The 24,503-nt window shown below is 42.7% G+C and overlaps 1 protein-coding gene across 1 annotated transcript in view; it reads right to left on the bottom strand.

Moving 5' to 3' along the window:
• The window catches only part of LVRN (laeverin), a 39,029-nt gene extending 21,278 nt beyond the window's left edge, over positions 1 to 17,751 (bottom strand). Inside the window, exons 1-6 of the mRNA XM_057430830.1 lie at positions 17,153 to 17,751; positions 9,720 to 9,862; positions 8,318 to 8,457; positions 6,046 to 6,172; positions 2,169 to 2,323; positions 733 to 846 (exon numbers count right to left, since the gene is read on the bottom strand). Coding sequence (XP_057286813.1) covers positions 733 to 846; positions 2,169 to 2,323; positions 6,046 to 6,172; positions 8,318 to 8,457; positions 9,720 to 9,862; positions 17,153 to 17,751 — 1,278 coding nt within the window. The remainder of the gene's footprint in view (positions 1 to 732; positions 847 to 2,168; positions 2,324 to 6,045; positions 6,173 to 8,317; positions 8,458 to 9,719; positions 9,863 to 17,152) is intronic.
• Positions 17,752 to 24,503: the final 6,752 nt, after the last annotated feature.

Here is a 24,503-nt window from a genome sequence, read left to right as displayed (position 1 = left end):
TTCCAACTGGCACGCCAGGGAGTTACTCCACCAGTCGATCTCCCTTTCACACTCCCTGATGATCCTCAGCGTCTCAACCTCCTCCTTAAGTTTTGCCACCAAAACATACTTATTCTCAGGAGAGAATACAGATTATGGGATTAGCACGAGTAAAAATAGTTATCAATAAACAAGGACCAATCCTTTTCCCCCCCTCCCTTAATTTCCAATGAAGTAAAAGGGACCGCATACCCAATCCACATACAACATTAGTAATCAGGGAAGATTTTACATCTGAGAAGACTGAGCCTGACAAAGACAATTATGGTGTGATCCTCAGGTTAAAAATAAATCAACTCTATTAAGCAATAAGTGAACAAATACTGGAAAGTGACAACCTGTATTGGATGCTTGGAAAAGAGCTTGGACAGTCAGGGGGCAAACCATCAGCTACAGGACCCAGGAGTGAAAGCTGGATTTGCTACATGGCAGACCTAGGACAAAATTCCAATTCCTTGTCACTGCAGAATCACAGCTGTCTAGCCATCCTCTGTGCCAAGCTGCAGAAGAGCTCAATGGGATCACAGCACATGGAGACTCTCCAAGGAACAATCATGACCTGCTGGTCCTTCCCAGGGGAGTTAAATTGCTAATCCCATTGTTTAATTAAATCCCATCTCCTGCACCTTCCTTTTCTTTGTACATGCTGGAACTTTGCTACTTTAGTTTACTTCAGTAAGTGTTAGTACTTACCAGTGAAAGCTTGGGTTCAACAAAGATAGCTCCCAGGTACTCAAAGTAAGACGCCAGTCCCTCATTAAGCCACAGATCATTCCACCAGTTCATTGTAACCAGATTTCCAAACCACTTAAGCAGAAAGAAAAAAATGTCTCCACATCTCTTTGGACTGCTATTTTAATTTTTGCAGGTTAAACACACATACCTATGCTGAAGTAATTTTATTCAATATATAATAAAATGTTGGATATTCCTTCAGACATTGAAAATGGAGTAGAAGAAGATGCACCTTAGAAAAAGACAGATATTCTGGGCAGTTATTCTTTAATTTCATACCATGAGTATCAATGTCATTCTCTTACTCTATTTAATTTTAAATACTTCCCAATAAAATGTAAATATCTAAAAGATCATTATCAGGCTATGGTTAAAAGAGGGCTTCTATCAAGCAATACTAAAAACATTTTTCCATGCTCTTAACAAAAGAAAATTGTCAAGGGAACTATAAACATAACTGGGGAAACAACCATTTCCAAAATCAGCAAATCCCTATCCTGGCAAGCAATAAAACTTCCACTACAGCTGCTATGTACTCATATTTGGCAGTTCATATTTAACAAAAACCTGATCGCTTGTGGATTTGTATTTTATTTGTTAATTCTTGAAAACTTGAACTACAACTTTGGTTTTAAATAGTGTTTAATTAAGTCCTGACATTTGTTCCATTTTTGCAATAATAACACTTTGCTCATCCAAAGGACTAAAAAGTTACAGACCTTGTCAAAAAGGTATACAAGTGCATTAGAGAAATTAAACTCTTTCACTAACTTTGTTGACTAAGTGCAAACAGTTGTTGCTCTGGCAAACAACAGTAACAAGCATAGTGAATAAATAAGTGAAATTGCATTATTATTCCAAACCCAGTAAGAAAAATTTGGAAAATCTCTATGAAAACTGGAAAAAGGTACAGTGTAAAATGTTAATTTTCTTCTGTCATATCACAGGGTGTTTCTTAAAGAAAAACAAATACCTTTTGAATTCAGACATGCACTGCCACTGCAAAAGAACACTTATGAACTCCATTAATTCTCCCACCGAAGTACTTAGTAAGTATATTGTATTTAGAGAGCACTGTGTCCCCCCTACATCCCTACAGTATTTTCTAGAATGGCATTCAGGTACTGCGCAAGATAAAAAATAAGTAGTCTGTTAACAGTTTGGTATCAATGAGTCCTGCACAGTCAGTATGCAGTCTGTAATATGACAGAACCTGCTTTCAGTGTTGATTTATCAGCAGAACATATATTCAAATAGTCTCTCAGTACTCTAGTGCTCATACCCCCTGTTGTCAAGTCACTATTTCCCTTCTAATCATCAGTGACCACAGCATCAGCAACCAAAAGGGAACAACATCAGAGGCAAATAAATGTACAGAATATTTTACCACATGCCTGGTGTCCTAGCTCATGGGACACAATTATGGCAATCATTGCCTTTTTGCTTGTGAATTTATCACTCGGTTGGTACATCAGTGATGATTCTTGGAAAGTCATTAGCCCCCAGTTTTCCATAGCACCTGCTCCAAAATCAGGCAGTGCAACCAGATCTAAATTGAGTCAGAGACAAAAAAAAAAACGTACTTTTAAAATTTTCAGGAGTAAAATGTTCACATGATTTTAATGCTCACTCTGGTCCAGCGTACAATTATAGAATACTACGTCTTAGTGGTTCTTTGTGGTATTATGGCAACGCTCATGCAAGTGGTCTGTGAAATTTCTTCTTGTTGTACATTCCATCTATGATGGCTGCTCCTTCACGAAGCCCTATAATAAATTCCCGTGAAGCCCAGATCTGTACTGTGTCTTGCACATCCAAATGTTTTGAACAAAAACGAAGGCTGTATTCTGCCAATGCTAGGAGAGAATATATTCAGTTCTGGCTGTCAGAAATCTTTTTCTGTTTTAAGTTTCTCCTGTGTTTGGGAAAGATCATACTCACCTCTTTCTTAAAAGACAGACTAGGGACAATGTGGGCCCTCTCCAGAAGCTATCAGGAGAGCTGGCTACCCTGAATTTGGAGATGGCTGAGATTCTGAATGACTTCTTTGCCTCAGTCTTCACTGGCAAATGCTCTGACCACACCACCCAAGTCTTGGAAGGTAGATGCAGGGACTGTGAGAATTAAGACCTCGGGCCCACTGTAGGAAAGGATCTGGTTCGATACCATCTTAAGAACCTGAACATGCACAGGTCCATACGACCTGATGAAATCCATCTGCGAGTCCTGAAAGAGCTGGTGAATGAAGTTGCTAAGACACTGGCCATCATACTTGAAAAATCATTGCAGCCAGGTAAAGTTCCCAACAACCAAAGAAAGGGAAATATGACCCCCATTTTCAAGAAGGGGAAATGGATGACCCAGGGAACTACAGACCAGTCAGTCTCACCTCTGTGCCTGGCAAAATCCTGGAGCAGATTCTCCTGGAAGGCATGCTAAGGCACATGAAAAACAACAAGGTGCTTGGTGACAGCCAGCATGGCTTCACTAAGGGGAAATCCTGCCTGACCAATTTGGTGGCCTTCTATGATGGGGCTACAGAACTGATGGACAGGGGTAGAGCAGTTGATGTCATCTACCTGGACTTGTGCAAAGCGTTCGACACTGTCCCACACGACATCCTTGTCTCTAAATTGGAGAGACATCAATTTGATGGATGGACCACTCGATGGATAAAGAACTGGCTGGATGGCCACACACAGAGTTGTGGTCAATGGCCCAATGTCCGGCTGGAGACCAGTAACGAGTGGTGTCCCTCAGGGATCAGTGTTGGGACCGGTCTTGTTCAACATCTTTGTGAGAGAAGACTTGGGGGTGTTGGTCAATGAGAAAATGAACATGAGCCGGTTTCAGTGTACACTCACACCCAGAAAGCCAACCGTATCCTGGGCTCCATCAAAAGGAGCATGACCAGCAGGTCGAAGGAAGTGATCCTGCCCCTCTACTCTGCTCTCGTGAGACTTCACTTGGAATATTGTGTACAGTTCTGGTGTCCTCAACATGAAAAGGACATGGAACTGTTGGAACAAGTCCAGAGGAGGGCCATGAGGATGATCAAGGGACTGGAGCACCTCCTGTATGAAGATAGGATGTGAAAGTTGGGGCTGTTCAGACTGGAGAAGAGAAGGCTGCATGGAGACCTCATAGCAGCCTTCCAGTATCTGAAGGGGGGCTATAGGGATGCTGGGGAGGGACTATTCATTAGGGACTGTAGTGACAGGACAAGGGGTAATGGGTTAAAACTTCAGGGAAGTTCAGGTTAGATATAAGGAAGAAGATCTTTACTGTGAGGGTGGTGAGGCACTGGAATGGGTTGCCCAGGGAAGTTGTGAATGCTCCATGCCTGGCGGTGTTCAAGGCCAGGTTGGACAGAGCCTTGGGTGACACAGTGTAGTGTGAGGTGTCCCTGCCCATGGCAGGGGGGTTGGAACTAGATGATCTTAAGGTCCTTTCCAACCCTAACTATTCTATGTTTCTATGATTCTAACATTCTTTCCTAGCAACTGATAAAAATAAATAAATAAATCTTGCTCTTTTGGCTCTGTCAGTAGAGGGATCCTTTCCACTCTTATCTGAAAGGTGCCTTAGAAACATCCTCTCTTTGTTTCCACAGTATGGCTGTTACCTCTGTAGTCTCCTTCTGACTTACACACAAAGAACAGTTTTGCAGTTCAAATGTCAGGGCTGGACGAAACATCAAAGAAAGATATACTGTATAAACTCAGCTGCAAAGAGCAAAATTTGGAAAACTTATGCATTTTGGAAGCGGACACAAGCTCCAACTAGCTGACCATGAGCCAGTTCCAGTCCAAAAGCTAGGCAACTAATGTAAGGGTGGTGCTGAACACAAGCAAAGCTAGACTGCATCTCAGTGGGGCTTATTGCCTCAGGCTTACCTAAAAATGTATTTCCTTTTCAGTGGGGCAGCCCCCATCTAACCAGCTTGGGGGAAGAGAGATCACTTATAACTGCATTAAAATCAGAAGAAAACAAACCCTTAAATAATCCTTAATTTCATAGTTTGAGTTTGGAAAAGAAGTATCCACAAGTAGCTATTTTGGTTGATCTGATCCTGTGGACGTTTAAGCAGAACTTCAAAGAAAAGTCTGTGGGAAATCCAGTTTGTATTGCATGACATTACAGTGGGACTGTAATGGTTTTACAGCACTCTGAGAAAGTGAAATCTTACCTTACAAGAACCCTGCAAGAATTTCTTCTACTTCAATTTTGTAAGACTTTTATACTAATTAATTAATGTATTGACACTGCTGCTACAGAGAGGAATACAAGCATGGAGCAGAATTGTCTACAGCCCTTGAACAGCTTCCATGATTTCTAAGATAATAAAATCTAAAGTGATGACTGCATATATTACATTTTCTGTAAAAAACGTAGTGAGTAATTATGCAAGTTACTCTATACACACTGGGAGTTACTATATTTACACAGATGAAAATTTATTTTATTTCAAGTGCCAAGATGCAGGTCTGACAAACCAGCAAAAATGAAAGGAGGGAAATTCTTCCCCCAAAGTCCTTCTATCTGCTAAGATCATGGGCAGGTCCAAACCTCATTTTAAATAAGAACTGCCTCTGTGCTCTCAATATTCTACCGATTTGTATAAAGGAGCATGTTTCCCCATAATATTCATCCCGAAGCCCTTGCAAATCCAAGTACAAGTAGAAGACAAACTATACAGTAGAACTACATAAACCACATAATGGCACCCTTTTTTTCTAGACTGAAGCTTGATTTCACATACCTGATGACCATTTTAAATAGAAACACATTTTCCTGCTGGAGTGGTTTTTCTGAGGAGGAATGTGCAGGAACATGCAGCCAATTCACAGGTAAAACAAGAACATACTGAAGAAAGCAAGGAATGCTTTGGGGGGACATGGGTTATAGCAAGCACAGATTTCCTAGGAGGACATAAGGACTACAACACTTGCCTGGTATGGTCTATACATCCCAGAAACAGTCATGTAACTGAACAACTCTTTTCTATCCTCTTTGTAGTCTATCAGCCCCTCTATTAGGAAATGATGGTTTAAAAGAATGAGTGTGATATGAAGGTAAGAGTTCTAATTTAGGAGTAAATAAGAGCCATGATATGGAAAGGAGAATTCAGTGGGAGAGCTTAGGTGGCTTTTTTTTCCATGAATGTGGTAAGCCATAGAAAGAGAATACTGCAAAAGAATGCATTGCCTCTGTGAACTATACACCACCAGCAGGCATTTCTGGTCCATTTAAGAAAATAAGTAATCTCACCTGTCTTTGGCAGAGGATAGCTGACGTTAAGTAAGTCTTCCAGAAATGAAAATATTGGGCCTGTGATATTTAAAGCATAGTCAACATACCCATTTTTAACTGCCTCTTTCCGAGCCCAAATACGTATCTGCAATACAACAAGGAAGCATTATTTTAGACATCCCTCATGTTTTAATTTTCTTCTCTTCCGTAAGTCATTATTTGAAAATGCTGTCTCCCCACAACACACCATACAATGAAGTTTTTAATGAAAAAGATCCCAACTCAAGTTTTGCTAGACCTAACAAAATGGGGCACAGAGCCTAATCCTGCTAAAATCTAGGAGATTTCCAGTACGTCAAAAGGGCAAAGATTTGAATCCAACTATAAGCTGCTGGAACAAATGGACTCCTAGTTTTTCTTTTATTAAATGGGAAATGCTGTAAAACTATTTAGAATCACATATCTTAAGCCAGTGTTTTCCATCCAGTGAGTCAGGGTGACAAACCTTCCCAGTCATTCCCTGAAGAGAAATGGATGTTCAGACAGCGTTTGCAGTCCAAGCATACACATTTCTCGAAATTTCACAGCCTGAAACAGACCACTGGCCTCCCATTGTTGATGGAGAGAGCAGGCAGCATGTGAGCAGATGACATCTGTACCTCTGAGTAATGAAGCCAGCAGCAGCAAGCAAAGCTTTCTCCTCCCATCTTCATTTGCTTTGTCATGGTACTGAAAAGGGCAGCTGCTTGCCCATGGTAATGGAGTACACTGAGAAAAGGTTTATGTCTCTCTCCATCATGTACTTCCGGATGTGAGATCCCCTAGGTGCCTAGCAGCTCAAGCACCCCTGCATTTCTTGCATCCAAATGCAATACATGGTCTCACAAGAAGCTGCACAGCCAAACCCTAACAGCACAGTTGGAAAGCATCAGGATTTGATTTACAAGGGAAAAAATAAAGCATATTCAGTCCGTAGAGTATCCTCTGCCTCTAAGCCTCTCTTTTCAGCCAAGGCTTCAGAGGAGATTCAAAGACCAGATCACTTCATTTTGCAAAACCTAAACACAGTGGACAGCTAACTATCCTAATCCTAGCAAAACCTAAATACAATGGACAACTAAATATCCTAATCCTAGTATGAGTTTTGAGTTACAGTACTGGTATTTCAGCTTATGAATTACTTACCAGAAATGACAAAACAGCATAAACATGCTCACACAAGTACTGCGGAAGCACAAACTGACCATCTCTGTCTGAAAAACCAAGGAGCAAAATGCCCTCTCCCCTTTATCTCACAAAAGGAAGAGTTCAGTTTTCCATCTGAGAAACACTTGCTTGAATGCTATGATTTGCTAACTCCTGTCACTATAGATCAGCCCAAGAAAAAGGCACCACTGAGAGCCTAGGCATCCAGCACGTTCTATACAGGGGATAGCAGGTATGACATACCAAGCCAAATCTTCACTTTAAAGAGGAGCTAATAATGTGCTATGGTCACCTTCACACTGCCCTCTCACCATGTCCCACCATTCCTCAGTAGGATGACAGTGAACTAATCATGAAATTAACACTGTGCTCTCATTTATTAACAACAGCAAGTATATGCTAGCCTTAATAGCTTTATTCTTATTTTGGAACAACTTGATACATCCTTTCCCTATTGACTTTCAGCAAAAGAAGGAAAGTGGAATACCTGGTGCCAATGGAGTAGATTTTTTTACGGCTTTCCTCAAGAAGCTTTGGCCATTGTAGTGTAAGAGCAAAACTGAATACTCACTGATTAAGAAGCTTCAAACACAAAACAGTCAGTTTTGGAGTCTAAGTGTCCACTGAAGAATAAAAGGTTAAAATACTACATACAAAATGCTTGTAGCACAGTATTGCTCCTAATAATGTCATGAGACTGCTCCTCAAAGGGCCTTGAAGAACAAGGCATTGAACTTCGGATAACTTTTTACAACTAAGACAACTAAGAAGATAAGCAGACCCTGAATTACGACCAGTACTTTCTGCAGAATAGATGCTCCTTAAGTTTTAACATACAGAGCCCAAACCTACCTGTGGAATTGTATGAAACTAACAGAACAGGGCAAAAAACTAATTATCCTAAAGGAAAGCTTTCTGCAGAAATATCTGCAGGATAAATATTAGCAGTTTTGCTACGTAAGCAAATGTCTTGGAAAGGAAAGCATAGTTAATTTCTTTTATATTGTCTATACAGCACATGATGCACTACAGAGCCAGCTTCTGTTGTTAACTGCTGTAATGTGTTACACAGCCTTATATTTACCTTGTTTCCCCGCTCGGTTCTGGTGACATAATCAAAATCACAAATCACAAAAGCAGTCAAGTAAGTTGACATTTTCAGCGAAGTGTTAAATTTGGTAACAGTCCACAGACTTCCATTTTCATCCTTCATTTCTGATACATCTAGAAAAAATATCAGACAGGTTCAAACCATTGCTCTTCCACAATAAACAAGGAATTTTGTGTTTTCTGCACGTTTTTTTAATATCTCTCTTTGATATACTTTATTTCTGCACTAACTCCACATGTTTCTGGTAGAAGGCAAGCAGCCAGACTCATAGCTACTGCCACATATCAGAGTCGTGACCTTCCATGCAAAGGCCAAAAATCCACTCTTGAGCTTCTTAACTGAAGTCTTGGAAGGATATCAAACTGCATCAGTTTGAGGATGTGGGCAAACTGTAGACAATTTATCCCATGCTGCATACCTCTCTGCTGCATAGATCATATGATCTATTGTGACTGAAATATAGGTCATGTGTGCCCAAGAATTATGAAATACTTTATCAGATACTTTCCTTCTGAGTAAGGTGGACATGGACAAGATTCCCAGAGGAAACAAATGCTTCAAACAGTTCTCACAGACATCCCACCTATTGTGATTCCTAAGTTACATAGCTTCCATGCAAATCTCATAAAACTTCCTTGCTATGGCTGAAAATTATTTAGGGGAAAAATAGAGATTCATAGCACTAAACTGCAGAAAAAAGCAATTAAAAAGGAGGCAAGAGATCCATGAGATTTCTCTAAGAACACTAATTTACAGAATTCGTTTGGAATCTTATACTCCCCATGCATCCCACATGAGATTCCAGCAAGGGATATAAGGAACATCTCCAGAGCCTGAAAGTCTTCTCATTTTTATTTTGCAGATACCCAGGAAGCTAAAGTGTCCCTACCTGGTAAAACAATTCTTTGTATGTTGTAAATACATCTTAAAATCTACTTAGAATGAAATGAATCCCTTAATACCACAATTATAGGCTTTGCATACTGGGACTGCTATTTTGTTTTAAGCAGATGTCATGCAGTAAGACAGACACACTGACTAAGCAGTAAATGCCAGGAATCAAACCCCGTGCAGCCTCCAGCTATCAGAGGAGAGCACATCACAACTGGAAAACTATGGCATTACTGCCATCAGAGACATTAATTAGGAATAACTGTTTCTAAATTTTTTTAAGTTCACAAGCACAGATTTTCTGTGCGTTTTCAAGGTGTTAGCACATGGACAACAGAACGCTGCTGTATCAGATGGTATAATCTGTTACAGATATATATATATATATATAGACAAACTACACCCCTTGTAAAAGTAGTTTAGGAAAAAAACACAAAAAACAAAAAAACAAAAAACAAAACATGTCTACTTGTTTTTTACTTACCAATAGCAGGCATGTTGGAAAGAGCCACATAGCTGGGGTCATGGACAATTCTGATATTAAACGTGGCTTTCATGGCAGGTTCATCAAAACATGGATAAACCGTCCTGGCATACGTTGGTTCCAGCTGGGAGGCAATCAGCATACTGTGTTAAAAATAAAAGTATGATTAATCCAGCTTGCTAGTGCTGATAAAAATCATAAAGTGCATAAAAACATGAAATCAGGAAATGCAAGAAGTGAATCACACAGATATGCAGATTTGGAAAAGGTGTGGTTATTATTTAAGTCCCTGATGAAATTGCCATGCCCAACAGACAGATCAGTTTGGATGCTCCTAGGGAAAAGCAGCCTTTTCTAATTAGGACTTTCTTTTTTTTTTTTTTTCCTCACCAGCCTTTTCCAGATACCAAATGTTAAATATTTGAACTTTTCTAGTTTGTTTATTAAGACAGAGTTGATTAATGAAAGTTTTGCACACAACAGGCTAGTGCTCAAAAATGATACAATGCCCATCTTTAATTTCATAATCAGGATCTCTCTGTACACCTGCTCCTCTCTCTAATGCACATACTCTTATTTTAATAGGGCATTTTAATAAAAAAAATTGTAATAACTGTTAGGTAACTCCGTATACCAGTACTTGCACACTTTTCTCAGATCACATAAAGAACCTCAGTGAGAACAGCACCAATGCTGACCCAGTGCCCTGGCAAGCCCAGGAAAATATTCAAGAGGACTCTTTTCTACCTTGTGCTCTGGCACTTTGCCTCACTCAGAGCAGAGCTCTGTGACACACAGTGCTGGATGCAGTCCTCCTGTTTGAACTAACTGAACTTGGGTCCAGGCAGATGCTCAGCAACCAAGCCAAACCAAAGTTAATCCTATTGTGTGAGGCTATCAATGAGAACTTGGCACCAAATCCAAAAAACAGGTGTGGCTGGAGACTGGGCTGATGAACAGCCAAAACTGCATTAACAGCAGAAAATCCAACTACAAATCAACCACTTCAGACTATAAATATGGGCAGCCAACAGGGTCCATTGAGCTCTTCATCTGTAGCACAGTGGTGATCTCCCCTTGTACAGGGACATCCTTCCAGGTTACCCCGGAGGCTGAGAGATCCCTTTCCTGACACCAGGCATTAGTGGGTTGGTAAGTGGCATTTTCTGCAGGCATATAACATTTAAGCTACATATAGTATTCATTCAATATTTTCTGTATCCCATACTAACTTTAAGTGTAGTTAATATCACCAGTCCATCTGTACCTGTTAAATATTTTACATACTTAAATTTACTGATTAGAACTCAATAAACTACCTACCAGATCTAACTACCTACTACTGAGTGATCTCTGACTCTTCTCTTGCAACATCCACTGGCTGGAATCAAAAGATAAATGACTGTGTCCCACGGCCAAAGTTGGGCTCTTCACAATAGGATATCTGTACTAGGAATTAGGAAAAATACACATGCAGTGGGTCTCAAAGCTCCATACCTGACAGCAAGTAGTAGCCAGCAGCTGAGCATGCCAGAATGGCATAATCTCCTGTTTCAATGACCTCAATACTATCACAAGGCTAGTATTTTTCAGCTGTAGTTGAGATGTTCCTTGAAAATATATTCACACCAGGTCCACAAAGGCTTATGTTTAGCACAGAGCCATCCCAAATGAGCCAGAAGCCATCAGGACAACACCCATACACGAAGTAACAATGTGTAATAGTCAGCACTGCACTACACTGTGGAGTAACAAGTCTGATCTACCCTACAAGCACAGCATGACTGCAGCTGATTGTGATCTGTAGCACTTAACCATATCTGAAACCTAAGGTTCCATCTGTCAGCAGTGTTTTTCACTGAGTTCCAAATGACAGCTCTAGGAGCCTTTTCTTTTGCAAGATGTTTGGCTATTACCATTTTAATAGCTGTGCTATCTAGCCCTGATCAAAGCTGATCTAATCAACTCAGTGCTGAAAGCCCTGCAACTAATCCACACTACATCATCCTCATTGCTGATGTTTGGGAACACAGTATCAACAAGACAACTGCAAAAACACAGTATTCTCAAAACACGGTACATTTTGCATTTAACAGACGTCTCTGATACTGTACCATAACACAACTTAATGACAATTCAAAGAACACGTTGAACACATGTTAATACACGGTGACTACTGGGACAACAATATCCACTCTGAAGTGAGGAATGGCCAGCACAGTGTATTTGCCTCCTGCCTGTCAGCGCAGGAAGATTTTCTTTATGGACTTGATTCCCTGCAGAGTCAACTGTGCCAGCCACCAGCTGCATACCTGAGACAGCAGTATCACCTCCTCTCCTCCTTCACCCTGTCCAACAACAGGAAGTGTCTGAAACTTCTGCCAGGGCTGCACAGGAGCAGCAAAAGCAATCGGTCACTTCACTGAGGGAATCACCCGCTGAAAATACCCTATCTCTTTCTTCCTGTGCAGCCGAGTGTGCTTTTGTGCAGCCATTAGTTCTAGGAAACACTGAGCAACCCCACAATTGCAGATTACCCCATACTGTGCAGTTTCCTGACCCAGGAGGCTCTGTACCAGCAGAAACGGGTGCAGACACTGGTGCAAATCTGCCCACAAGAAATTCTTGTTCAAGAATACCAAATAGCATATATTGGGCAAAAACATCATGATAAGAAAGAAACATTAAGAGGGACTAAATGTTATTTTTCAGCAGGACTCCAAATAGAAAGGGAAAATGGGAATGTTTCTTGCATCTTACACAGATCACTGGTGTTTCAAACACACGTTATCTCATATAATTTGTCAGAATGAGTCATTGTTGGGACTTTTTTCTTAGTTGTATTGTTGTGGGTTTTTTTTTTTTTCGAGGTGAAGGTGTTAGCATAAAATGAATTACTTGCAAACTTTTTTCCACACTGAAATATTGTAACAAAATAAATTACCCAAAAGGAAATTATTTTTTTCTAAAGCCTAACACTGCCTAAGCAGATATATAAAGTCTTCTCTTAAGCCTACAGTTTCGTGCATATATTTCATTTTCTTCTTTCATAAGTATCATATGATGTCTCCTTCCCCTAGTAAAACAAAATTGAAGCCAGAATACTTTTAAAAAACGAGAAGCAAACAGATAACAGGATCTGTTAGCCTACATATTTGACAATTTACACTAAATGGGTTTTTTGTTTGTTTTTAAGTTAGTGTCTAAAAACAAGCACAGGAAGAGGAGGAATGCATCCTGTACAGGACATTAACACCAACTGGACACTGTTTCAGTTGATTTAAAAAAAAGCTTAATTATTGAAGAAATGTTTTATGTTGATGCAAAAAAAGGTTATTCTTCTAAAAAATGCCTTCTCAGTGACATAATGTTATTGTGATACTGATAGCATAATGGGTATTTGTGTTAATATCTCGTATAACTGATTTCTTCCACTTTAAAAATACGAAGCATTAAACTGTCAAACCAACCCTGAAGTGGCTCAAAGTAAGGGATTTTCACAGTGAGCGGAAAGAATCCTGTTCTGTCCTCAACACCCAGCCTGTTTTTCAGGTGAACAGCGCTCAGCACGAATATGCAGCTCAAGAAAACACCAAACCTGTTACTTGCTCTGGTCTGTGCCTTTGGTGTTCTTACCCACCAATTCGTACAAAACAGAAGTGTTTCAGAAGATTGAAGAAGGTTGCAGAATAACCGTATTGATGCTGTTCTAATTCTCTTTGCCCTCATTCTAGTAATTGGTGCTGAAGCAGCTGATAAAAATCATCACAAAAACTGTGTTTGATTACATTTTGGGATGCCTGCTAACACCAGCCCTATCCAGGCAAGTATTTTATACAAGTTGCATAGGACATGTGCAGAGTGGTTACTGAGCAAGATTCTCAACAGATTTTGAAACACTGCTGTGAACAGTGACATACAGCATGCACTTTACTGTACACACCACATGAATACTCTAACCCTAGAGTAGCATATACAAGGTTACTCACAGCAGTACAAGATTTGTATGCAGAATGATGCTACAACAAACCTCCCGCATCATGTATGTTTGAGCTCGCGGTGCTAGAGAAGAAGGGCAGAGGTGGTTTCTGTATCTTTCTGCCTACACAGATCCTGGCATGGACTCTTCCAGCTGTATGTAGAGTACAGATTCCCCATTTCAACAGGAAAGCATTCAAATTTATAGTGCTGGTGAAGTGGGAGCATCCTCCTTCTTTACTTCCTTCAGTCCTCCAACCACTGCAGACATGGGCTGTGCACTATGCATAAAGAGTGCTCCCATTTTTCAGAGTTTTGTGTCTCAGACCTGATCAGGTGCACAGTACAAACTGTTAACCACAGTAAAATCATCTGCAGTTATCAATGATCAAACTGATAAAAAACAACTTCCGTGCTGGAAAATCAGTGAAGTTTGGGCTTTGGTTTATCCTGTTTTCCACAAAGGTGACGTTAGCACTTCTGAAAATAGCTGTCTCCGCAGCCTTCCCACACCACCTTGTTGGCGTGTTCCAGCTCCAGCTTGGAAAGAGGAGAGGGAACAGTACTTTTCATCAACTTGGTAACTCTGCCAGTGTGTCAAGAACCATCGCGATACCTGACCAAGATAAAAAGCCTGTGCCAGATGGAACAAACATTCCAGGGACTTTGCTTCCCTTTAGGACCAACTGTCTATTGAAAGCTTGCCCTCCTCTGCTTAAACTGTTCTGAAACATGAGGCATCCAGTGGTTTCACAAGCACCAATTACAAAAAGAAACGCTGAGACTTCTAGTGCACGCAGGAGATACAGGAGTATTTATGACCACAGACAAGCAGCACATTATCCGTTAGAGCTGGTGGTTTCACTTAGGTGCTGCAGTCAGAAGCTGTCATAGGAACCAGATCCCAAAGGTCTGATGGAGCCAGGTGCAAGTCACTTGAAAAGAGCTACAGGACAATCAGCTGGAGATCCTGGTTTCCTCACAGGACAGTAACTAGCTTTGTACTGAGAGCTGAAGGGCACTGAATGTTTGTAAGTGGCTTCTGATCTCTATAATCCATTAGAACCCAACTTTTTCCATCATTAAAAGCTCGCTAGAGCTTACAGACAGTATTCCTCAAAACACACCTCTTCCATAAAACAGGAAGGCAAAACCCCTTCCCTGTAACTGGACCCCATCAGATTAGGAAATGGCTGGTAAAGTGATGACTTAATTCTTAGTGAAGGAAAAGGTAACAAGATACTGTTGCATACTCCTGATTCAGAGAAAGACTTTTCAAAGCAGAAAAGATATTAAAAATCTATTCAAGAATATCAGGAATGTGGGCAGTAACAAGTAACCAAAACAATACATTACATCTGGAGTCAGTGGCTTTCCTTTGATTTATTTCAGTGGCTGAACACCACTGACACCTCTTTAGCCAGACTGCAGTCTCACATTTAATTAGTGCTTCATTATGAGCTAAGAATGAAACGGAACAATTGTCATAAATCCTCTAAACAATTGGAAACTGAAATATACACATTATTTTAATGATTTAAAAGTGTTTCCCTCTTATTTTCTACTGTGGCAGCACAGCAGACAATCGCTTTCGTTGTTGTTTTTTCAGATCCTCAAGTTGTTTTTTCAGATCCTCAAGTCTGAACCAAAAAACATTATAGTCTAATTCACTGTTTCTTAGATAGGACTTGATTGCATGAATGCAGCACCAGAGAGCACACTGACACAGTATTAAGTAGCTAAGTGCTTGTTCCTTTCTTACTTATTTGGATTTTTTTTTTAATCATGTAAATTACACAATAAGTTCTGGATTTTCCTTGGTTCAAAAGTTGCACAAAAAATCCTCTGAATAACAGTCAGTAAATGAATAAATAGAAACTGAAGAAAACCAGAATATATTTCCTAAATATACTTATTACCATACTGCATTTTTCAATTGGGCTAACCAACTTACATCCTTTTCCTTAAAAAAAAAACGTCTGCATAAGTTAAACTTTCCAGATGTGGCAGACAGTGCTGTCAGTGAAGATTTACACAGGTGCTGGCACATGAAAAGCCAACTCATTGAATAAAAAACACAGTCCTCCTCCACCTCAATAAAAACTATTATTCTTGGTTTCCTATTATTATGGCTCATACAGGGACTTATATATATGGATCTTGCAGGTAACTGAATAATTCCTGCTTGAAAAAGTAATCTATGAACTGCCGAGATACAGTTTATTTTAGTGGATTCATTGATAGGCTGGGAGGCAAGAACATGTGAATTTTAAGTCATTTTCCTTTTGATTCACTGATTGCTGTTCCTCAACTATTCACTACACCTTTAATTATTAAAAGGAAATAATTTTAAAATAAGCAATTTATCTGCCTCTTCTCTAAACATCCTGTCTTCTACTGGAACTATTTAAATCATAATCTTAAGTATCACTTTTCTTTGCCAAGTTTCACATCCAGAAGTTTATAATGCAATTCACCTTGAGAATATTACCAATAAAGAAAAATTAACAAGCAAACATTATTCCGAGGGTGAAAATATGTTTTAAATGATTGGTAAACTCACAGTACCCCAGTGCTGATTCTGCAGTTCAAAAGAAAAGGAAAGCATCCTAATAGCACTCACTAAGGAAATGATTGGTTGGTTGATGACAGCTAAACAACTTCATGTACAATAGCACCTACCAAGTCCAGACTGCCTAAAGCAGCCACCATCCTACTCTACCATACTTCTCAAACTGCATGTGGTCAACTCATGCCCAAACACACATCTGAAATGCTGGGGTTTAGATAAAGACGTGCTCCCCACAGACACAGAGGAGATAACAAGCTGTCACTGCTACACTGCCATGTGTTGGGCAAGACTCTCAGCTGGACTGCGGTTCCCAGGAACAGGGTGTTGCTGCCCATCAAAGACACAGAAAGAATGACTAGAAAACGTTGCTTCCCAGTGAAGATACTCTTTCCTCTGCCAAAGACAGACCTCTGGCTGAAAGGCCCTCAGTAAACCCTCCAGACTAACTTCTGAGCAGCAGCTCCTCAACGGCCCCTCCAAACAAGGAGGTCTCCACAAACCATCTCAGCAGGGGTCTTTCCAAGCCGGCGTTGTGAATAAACTCGGCTGCTGGAGGAAAGCCAGGGCAACCTTGCTGGTGCTCTCAGTGCACAGCGCTGACAGGTAATCTGACCTTTGCAGCCTGCGATGTGCACCCCCGGGGAGACGGTGCGGACTGTGCACAGCCCTTGCCCCATACGGGGCAGCCCCGCCGTGTGGAGTATCCATCTCTCGCCACCCAAGGCAGCGAGTGCCGCTCAGCCCCGGCACCACTGGACACGCAGCAGCTCCCAGGGTCTTGTCCGACCCCTCCACGCCACGGGTGGCCCTGCAGCGGAGCCGAGACACCGCCCGTGCCGTCGACGGAGGGGCGCGGGGTGCCCGGGCGGCCGCCGCAGCCTACCTGCTCAGTCCCCGGTCGGTGTACCGGGTAAGGAAGAGCCCGTCGAGGTCCTCCTCCAGGCGGCCCTGGAAGCCCAGCTGCAGCACGTAGCGGCGCCCGGCCCGCAGGCGGCCGCGCAGCTCCAGCACCGCCACCTCGCCCTCTGCATCCAGCCGCAGCCCCGCCACCTCCATGACGGCGCCTGCCTCCGACAAGGGGCCGCGCACGACGGCGGCTCCGCGACTCCGCAGGCCGGAGCTGTGCAGCACCGCCGCGTCCGTGTCGTGCAGGCAGTGCACCGTGATGTTCACCTGCCCGCTGAATGCGAACGGTCCCGCCTGGCCCGGCCGCACTCGCGGCCACAGCTCAAGGTCGTAGTGCAGCGGCAGGAGGTTTCGCGGCAGGCGGCGGCCGGACGCGGCAGCGTGAGCTTGCTCCTGCGGCGCGGTGAGGCTGGGGGCGGTGGGCGACGGGCGCGGCGGCCGCGGCGACGGCGGCTCCTCCTGCCGGCAGCGCCCGTAGAGGGCGGCGAGCGCTAGCAGCGCGGCCAGCAGCGCCAGCAGCAGCGCGGCCAGCAGGGCGGCGGCCCTGCGCCCCACGTACAGCCCCTGCGCACCCATCGGCAGCTCTGCTCCGTCGGCCGCCCGCCACCGCCCGTACTTACGGGGCGCGCCTGAGGGCGGGCCGGGCTAGGGGAGGTGGTTCTCCTCCCCCGGGGAAGCCGCTCCTGGGAGGGCGGCTCCAGCGGGGTGGGCAGCCCGGGGAACAGCGGGCTGCCCCCTCCCCATCTGCTGAAGCAAGCAGCCTGCGGGGATCGCGACGGCAGGCAGCCGAGCAGCGGCAACTGAAGTCCCGGGGCCCGGGGTTGGCGATAGTGCTGGATGGGGTCCGGGCCAGGGGATCGCCGGGGAGCAGTGATAACGGCACGGCCTGACGGACGCGTTGCACACACGGCACGGCGTCGGCAGCCCCCAGCGCTCCCCGTCCGAGGCTGGGTGCAGGACAGCGGCGTGGGGCTGCCGAAAGCAGGGGCCACAGTCGGTACGGGGCTGGCGGCTCCCGGCGGGAGAAAAACACCAAACCCACAAATACTTTTTCACCACTGTGGCAGGAGAAGGATGAGGAAATGGGGTGTCACTGAAGTATGCAGTGTTAGAGTGGATCGGCTCTTGAGAGAAATCTAAGTGCTAAACAGTTCGGGAGAAGACGTCCAGTCTGGAAAGCCTCTGGCACGTAAAAGAAAAAAAAAAAAGTACGACCAAAAACCAATGGGTTCCTGACAAATCGTCCTCGTTTAGACCCGCACGTCACTGCATGGTTCAGTTGAGGCTATCAATATCACCACGCTGTGCGTACGTAGTTAACCCCATTACAGTCAATAGGATTAATCCCGTGTTCCTAGGTATGTTAAACACATACTTAAAGGTTTTGGCGCATTGAGGCTGGATGGCCATCAAGACTGCAAAATTGAGCCTTTGTCACTGTGTAAAACTTGCCTGTTGGGCTCGTTCAGTTGCATCTCATCTTTCAAATAACTGAGCCATGCACCAACAGGAGCAGTAACCAGGAACAGTGGCCCTTGTGTGCTATTGCCTCGTTTTAATCTGGACTATAGCAGGTCCCCACTCCCCATTTTTTTTAATGCACTTCCTTCCCCACTATTTTGAGCCCAAATCAATACCTTTGGGTTTGTATTTCACACAACAGCCACCCTCAACGCCAAAACAGCCCTGCAAAATTGAGGCATTGGATTAGCTATTACAGTCCAACCGAAGGAAATTCACCTCAATGACCTAATGCCAAAGGTTATCCCTTCAGCTGATACATTTGTTAATTGGGAGAGATACCTTTTCCATGGTCCTGTACAGAATACAGCTGGCCACTGAACAAAGAAAGTTTCTGATTCCAGCAGAAGACCATAACCTGTTGTTTTCCCGTTACTTGAGGGATGGGGGGATCCCCTCTGCCAGCCTGTCCCTCTGGTTCTGGGCTCTCCCACTCTTCTTGCCTCATCTGCTGCCTGCCCCAATGTATTTGCTGCTGTTAGCCATTAGCTACCCAACAGGCTGTCTTCTGGCACTGGCCCATCTTCTGCTGCTTTCTTTCATACAGTTTGACTTGCAATGCTTCTGTTTCTGTGCTTCTTGCTCACTTTGTTCTCATTTACCCCAGTCTTCCCCACCCATGCCCTGGGACCTGCGTCTGTTTCTCTGGTTCAGACCTCTGTACGCTTTGCACTCCACCCACCATCGCTTCACCCTTATGTCCTTGCACATGCCTCACATACCTCTACTCTTCATCTTGCACATCAGCAGCTTCTCCCTTTTCTCTTATCATGTTTTGTAACATCCATTATACTGTTCTTGTATTAAGACCTCGCAACAATCTCTAACAAACTTCTTGGAGGTCGCTGGACCTGCAGCCACACCACAGCCCTGATGAACTAACTGCCCTCAAACAAGCATGGCCTGCTGCATATCACTTAGAAGACTTCACAGAAAATGTTCTCAAGCTTTTAGGAAAGTATCTCTTCCCTCTGTAAGTCTGAGCAGCAGTTTTTGTGTCCACAGAGTTGCTCCATTCCATGGGAGTTCTGACACTACAGAGACTGGGTAAGGTGAATGATCAAGAGCTGCCCAAAGATGCCAAAGACTGGGGATGAAAAGGCAGTGCTGCAAAGAAGGAGGTGACAGAAAGAAGGATTCACAGAGTGCAGCAGTATTCCTGAGGCAAGTGCCCAGACACTAGAAAATTATGGAGGAATTCAATGCCCTGCTGTCCAAATGTTTTTCATACACTCTCGATATTGTTCAGTAAAACTATGCTAAACCCTTCACGCCCTCAAAACAAGGCACAGGCAAAATCAAAACTGTGAGGCATCTCATGCCACGCCTGTGAAAACAAGCAGGATTGCTCACTGATCAGCCTGTAAGTAGTGCAGACCCCACAGGAGAGTTGTCTTTTTTAATGGTGCGGGATATGTTTTAAACTTTGCAGTTCATATCCATAAAATACACTTTGTTTTCTCTTGTTTGCAGTGGAGAATTCAAACCTGCTCCTTTCCTCAATTAACACACAATAAACCCACAGCAGTTATAATTTACAATAAATATTTTAAGAACTGTTGTTTAACTACCTTTTCCTTCCAGATTATTTCTGGCAGTTACCTTATAACGTGACTGGTGGGTGATGGCTTTTAGTAACCCACAACTGTGGATCCCTCTCATCAGAGCACACACATGCATGTGTTTGCAATGGGAAGATACTTTGCATACGGTACAAAATGTGTGAATAGGTTCTATTGCAGCTATTGCAGTTCACCATCCTGCTAAACTTCTTTGCAGAGTTGAGATGTCTAAACGACATGTTTCTGAAGCCAAACCTGCAGGAAATCCTGGGCCAGGGCAGGCACTCTGGCCACAGTCTTATGTTCAGGCCACAACTCATGCCAAATCCTGACCTTAGATGGAAACAGGAGGGTTGTATTTAAGTCAGCAGAAGCCTCTAGTACACATCTGGAGGTAAAAATAAATCACCAGTTACAAAAGAGGTCATGTCACTCTGGAGGATACCAGAGCATCTGACAAACTTCACTGTCTTGTTCCAGACAAAGGGGTCTGTGCCGTGCTCACTGGCTGTTCAAAGTCCTGTCAGTGTCCACTGCTTTTTAAACAGAGAAATGTCAGTGACAGCATGGGATCCACTATCTGTTAGGGTGCAGTAAGGAAAAAAGGCACTTCATGTGGCAGCTGGCCAGGAAATTTGACATGAAATTCCAATTAGCAAAATATTACCATGACCCATCCTTAAAGTTCATCAAGCTTTTCAGGTTAACAGTATAGTTTTCATAAAAAATACTGTGATATCGTAATAAATCATATAGTACTGAATGCTAGGAAAAAGGATAATAACATGCCTAAGCAACATGAAATAATTGATAGGCTGAAAGGTAATTCCCTAAATCACATTGTTGGGGGTTTGTTCAACCTAATTTGAGAAGTTCTGAGTGATGGAATGTAAGGCAATTCCAGTAGTGGGAGCTGGGGGTGATCAGCGCTCCTGAAAGCTTACCAGAACTGTAGATCTTGTTTCCTCTACAACTTTTAGGGAGGTGCCTGATTTTTATTGTATTTACAAGGTCAGATCAATGCTCCTTCTAGGCCTTCAGTGCACCACCTTCATCCATGAAATCCCTAGATCTACTTTTTTTTAACTTGGTCTGCTCATTTTATGCACTGTCATTTGCTCTGCGTCAGTTACTTTCCTTTTTTCAATAGAGAAATTAATGTATCAGAGCTGGAATGTTGTGATGCCTGCATTTATCTGTGACAGGAGCTATTCCGTGAGAGGTGCTGAAGTTACAGACTTTTACTATTGCTCTGACAGTCTGATTTAGTGGATATTTCAGGTTTCCTAGCCATCTGAGAGAAGAGGTACGAGCAATAGGTGGAGATACATAGTTAGCATAGCTGCAAGCAAATGCTGTACACATGAGCTAAGCATGAGTAGTTGAGGACCGTAAGTTCTCACTGCACACATCAAAGAAGTCCTCGGCTTTCCTGCAGGCTCAGGATGAGTACCTTCTGTCATCCCTTACGGAGTATGTATCTTCAGTACCAAAGGGAACACAGGTGATACTAGTTACCAAGTAGTAGGAATTAGACTTGAAAGAACAGGGTTTCCTTTCCCTAATAACATGAAAACCCTACCACCAAAACTGCTGTTTCAACATTTCTGTCCTAAAGAGACTTCGTTCCCTCCCTTATAGATTTGTCAGTGGATAGAAGATTTACAAACTGGGACAGTAGCAACTGAGCATGGATCTGTATTTATACTGACAAAATTGTCTTAACTGGCCTGTACAGAAAGGGAATGTGGAAAAAACTTCCTATTTAAAAGGGGCAAATTTGACCAAGAATTGGAGTATCATAAATATCCTGATATTGAAAACTCAGAGTAACATTTTGGAGTGAAGTGTCATTGCATGGTGGTCACTATGTGAGCAAGGAAAGTGCTTTCACCATAGACAGTCATACATCTAATGAAAAGGTTGCATGTCTGGAAGCATGCTTGAAATGTGGCCATTATTGGTAATGATGCCTGACACTGTAATTGAAGTAGTTTTTCACTCGTGCTTTAAAAAGATGTTCCTGGATGTTACAGACCAATAGGCCACTGATAATGCTCTGTCTTGCAGGCTACCAAACCATTAAAAATTTGTAACGTTTGGTCTCATTTAGTGCCCTGGCTGTGAACCTTTTACCGAGGCCTTGCTAACTACTTCTGTGGACCTATGAACCAACGCATGGTTTGGATCTACACACCAAACAGTGAGTAGCAGCAACAATTCTAACCAGTGGACAAAGATAGCAACTGGAGCAACACCAAGAGATTTCTTTGGGTGCTTCTGCTTGTGGAGGACAACAGAGTAATGCCTAAACGGTATGGGTAAAATAAGGTAGTGATGAACCATAAAACTGGGTGTTGATTGCTGTGTCCCATGAGCAGAGCTGTGCTCAGAGCTGGGAAAGACTCTTTTCAAACAGCTCAGGGAGCTCAAAGGGGCAAGAGAGGCCTGCAGCCCTGTTTGAAGGTATGATACCTGGTAGAGCCACCTCCTCGGAGTGGAGGGTCAGAAAGCATCTCCAGAGAACAGGAGGAGATCCACAGAACAGTGTAGAAAGTAACCAAGAAGCTACCACAGTAGACACAAAAACTACTATTCAGAATATAAGCAGGAGATGAAAATTACACCATAGCTGTAATTAAGGAGGGCTGCAGTTTCATCACGATTTTTTCATATAGTTGGTAATTCTATCAGTTGGCTTCTAAGCTGCGGCAGGCAATCAAGAGACTGACAGACCAAGTCTTGCAGCTGAGGATACATGAGAAAGAAGCTTGTCATGTTTTCACCAGTTTGCTTAGTAAGAAAAAACCCACCCTGTAACAATGCACTTTTGATTGGAATGAAGTTTTGAAAAACAGTTTTTAAGGATTTAATAAGAAAAGGATGAGTGAATGCATGAATCAGTTGCAGCATGTGAAACTTTGTTCCAGATGGCGTTTAACTTTTTGTTTTGTGAAGTTTAATGTTTTCTGGTTGTTCTGTGCTTAAAACCGACTTGAATAGGTACCAGCTTTTCTCCAAATATGCCTAATTTTCAGGCTTGTGCATGGTGAGACTGTATGAAAGTGAGCCAGCATTTGACAGGAAATAACTTGCAAGTAGATTTTTTTTTGTAATGGCATTAAATGTCAGTAGATTGATATTGATTAATATGATGAATGGTGGCACTTTCAAAGTTGTTGGCCCTTTTATTAAGTGTTTTACAAGCTTTCAGATGCCTGGTATTTTTCTGGCAGCTTCACTGAAATTAACCAGGAATGTCGTATTTGTCCCTTTAGTGCTAGTTGTGCTGAGGCTTATCAGCTCTCTAGGAGGAACAGTAAGTTCAAGTTTGAAGAACTGACATATTGGGATTCTGTAAACTATTTCTCACCCATGGAGTTGGACCAACACACAAGTGTCTCCCCTTGTTTCATCTGCCTTTGTTGCAAATAGGGTTCTTGGATGGTATGCAAGCTCAAGATTGCAACAGACAAGTAATGGAAATGTTTCACAAAGCTTACTTCAGCCCTAGAGCTGCTCAGGGAGGAGCAGGGAAATAAGCAGAACCTTAGAGTATCTGGCTTGCTCTCCTGTTTGGATAGCAAAAGAGAGTGATGGCTGTTCCTGCTGGAAATAACCTGTTTATCCACACTGACTTGTTCATCCATACAACCAGCCAGTCTGTCTGTCCAGAACAGTGGGCAGTGTTCAGTCTTTGGACTTTTGAAGCTGGTCCCCTGATACACCTCATTCTCTCCAACCACTGATGGGCACTCAGTCCAGACAAGAAGAGAGAGGTCCAGGACACCACATCTAAGCTGAAGTTAACTCCCTGGAAATGCATATGCTTTGAGGACTGGCTCCTCTGTACCAATTCTTTTGTTCTATAGATCCACACATTTTGGGCTATCCTATCTGTATATCTTAACCTTTCTTGCCTCACTGTTGTAGGAAACGCCTGCTTTTTCTGTGCTGAGACTTAGCCCTGCAACAGAGCATTCTTATTGCACATCTGGATCATCATCATCATCATCATCATCATCATCATTATTCTCTGAAAAAAATACTTCAGATGATGATTGTTTTAAGTCTGTCTTCTTAGCTTATCAACCAAGATGTTTCCTATGTTTTGTGATGTGCCAAATACTTCAAAATTGCTGAAAAATGAGGGCAATTGCTTCTTCATACTTGTTGTGTTTGTATTTTTTTGTTTGGTTGTGGTTTTTTTTTCCTATTAAAATCTTCATTAATCCAGTCAGACTA

The sequence above is a fragment of the Pezoporus wallicus genome, unplaced genomic scaffold (assembly GCF_028554395.1).
Source record: "Pezoporus wallicus isolate ANWC-B61680 ecotype Strahan unplaced genomic scaffold, APGP_CSIRO_Pwel_v1 contig_7000, whole genome shotgun sequence".
Taxonomy (NCBI): domain Eukaryota; kingdom Metazoa; phylum Chordata; class Aves; order Psittaciformes; family Psittacidae; genus Pezoporus; species Pezoporus wallicus.
Note: the sequence above shows the minus strand (reverse complement) of the source record. Positions and strands in the feature narration are given on the sequence as shown.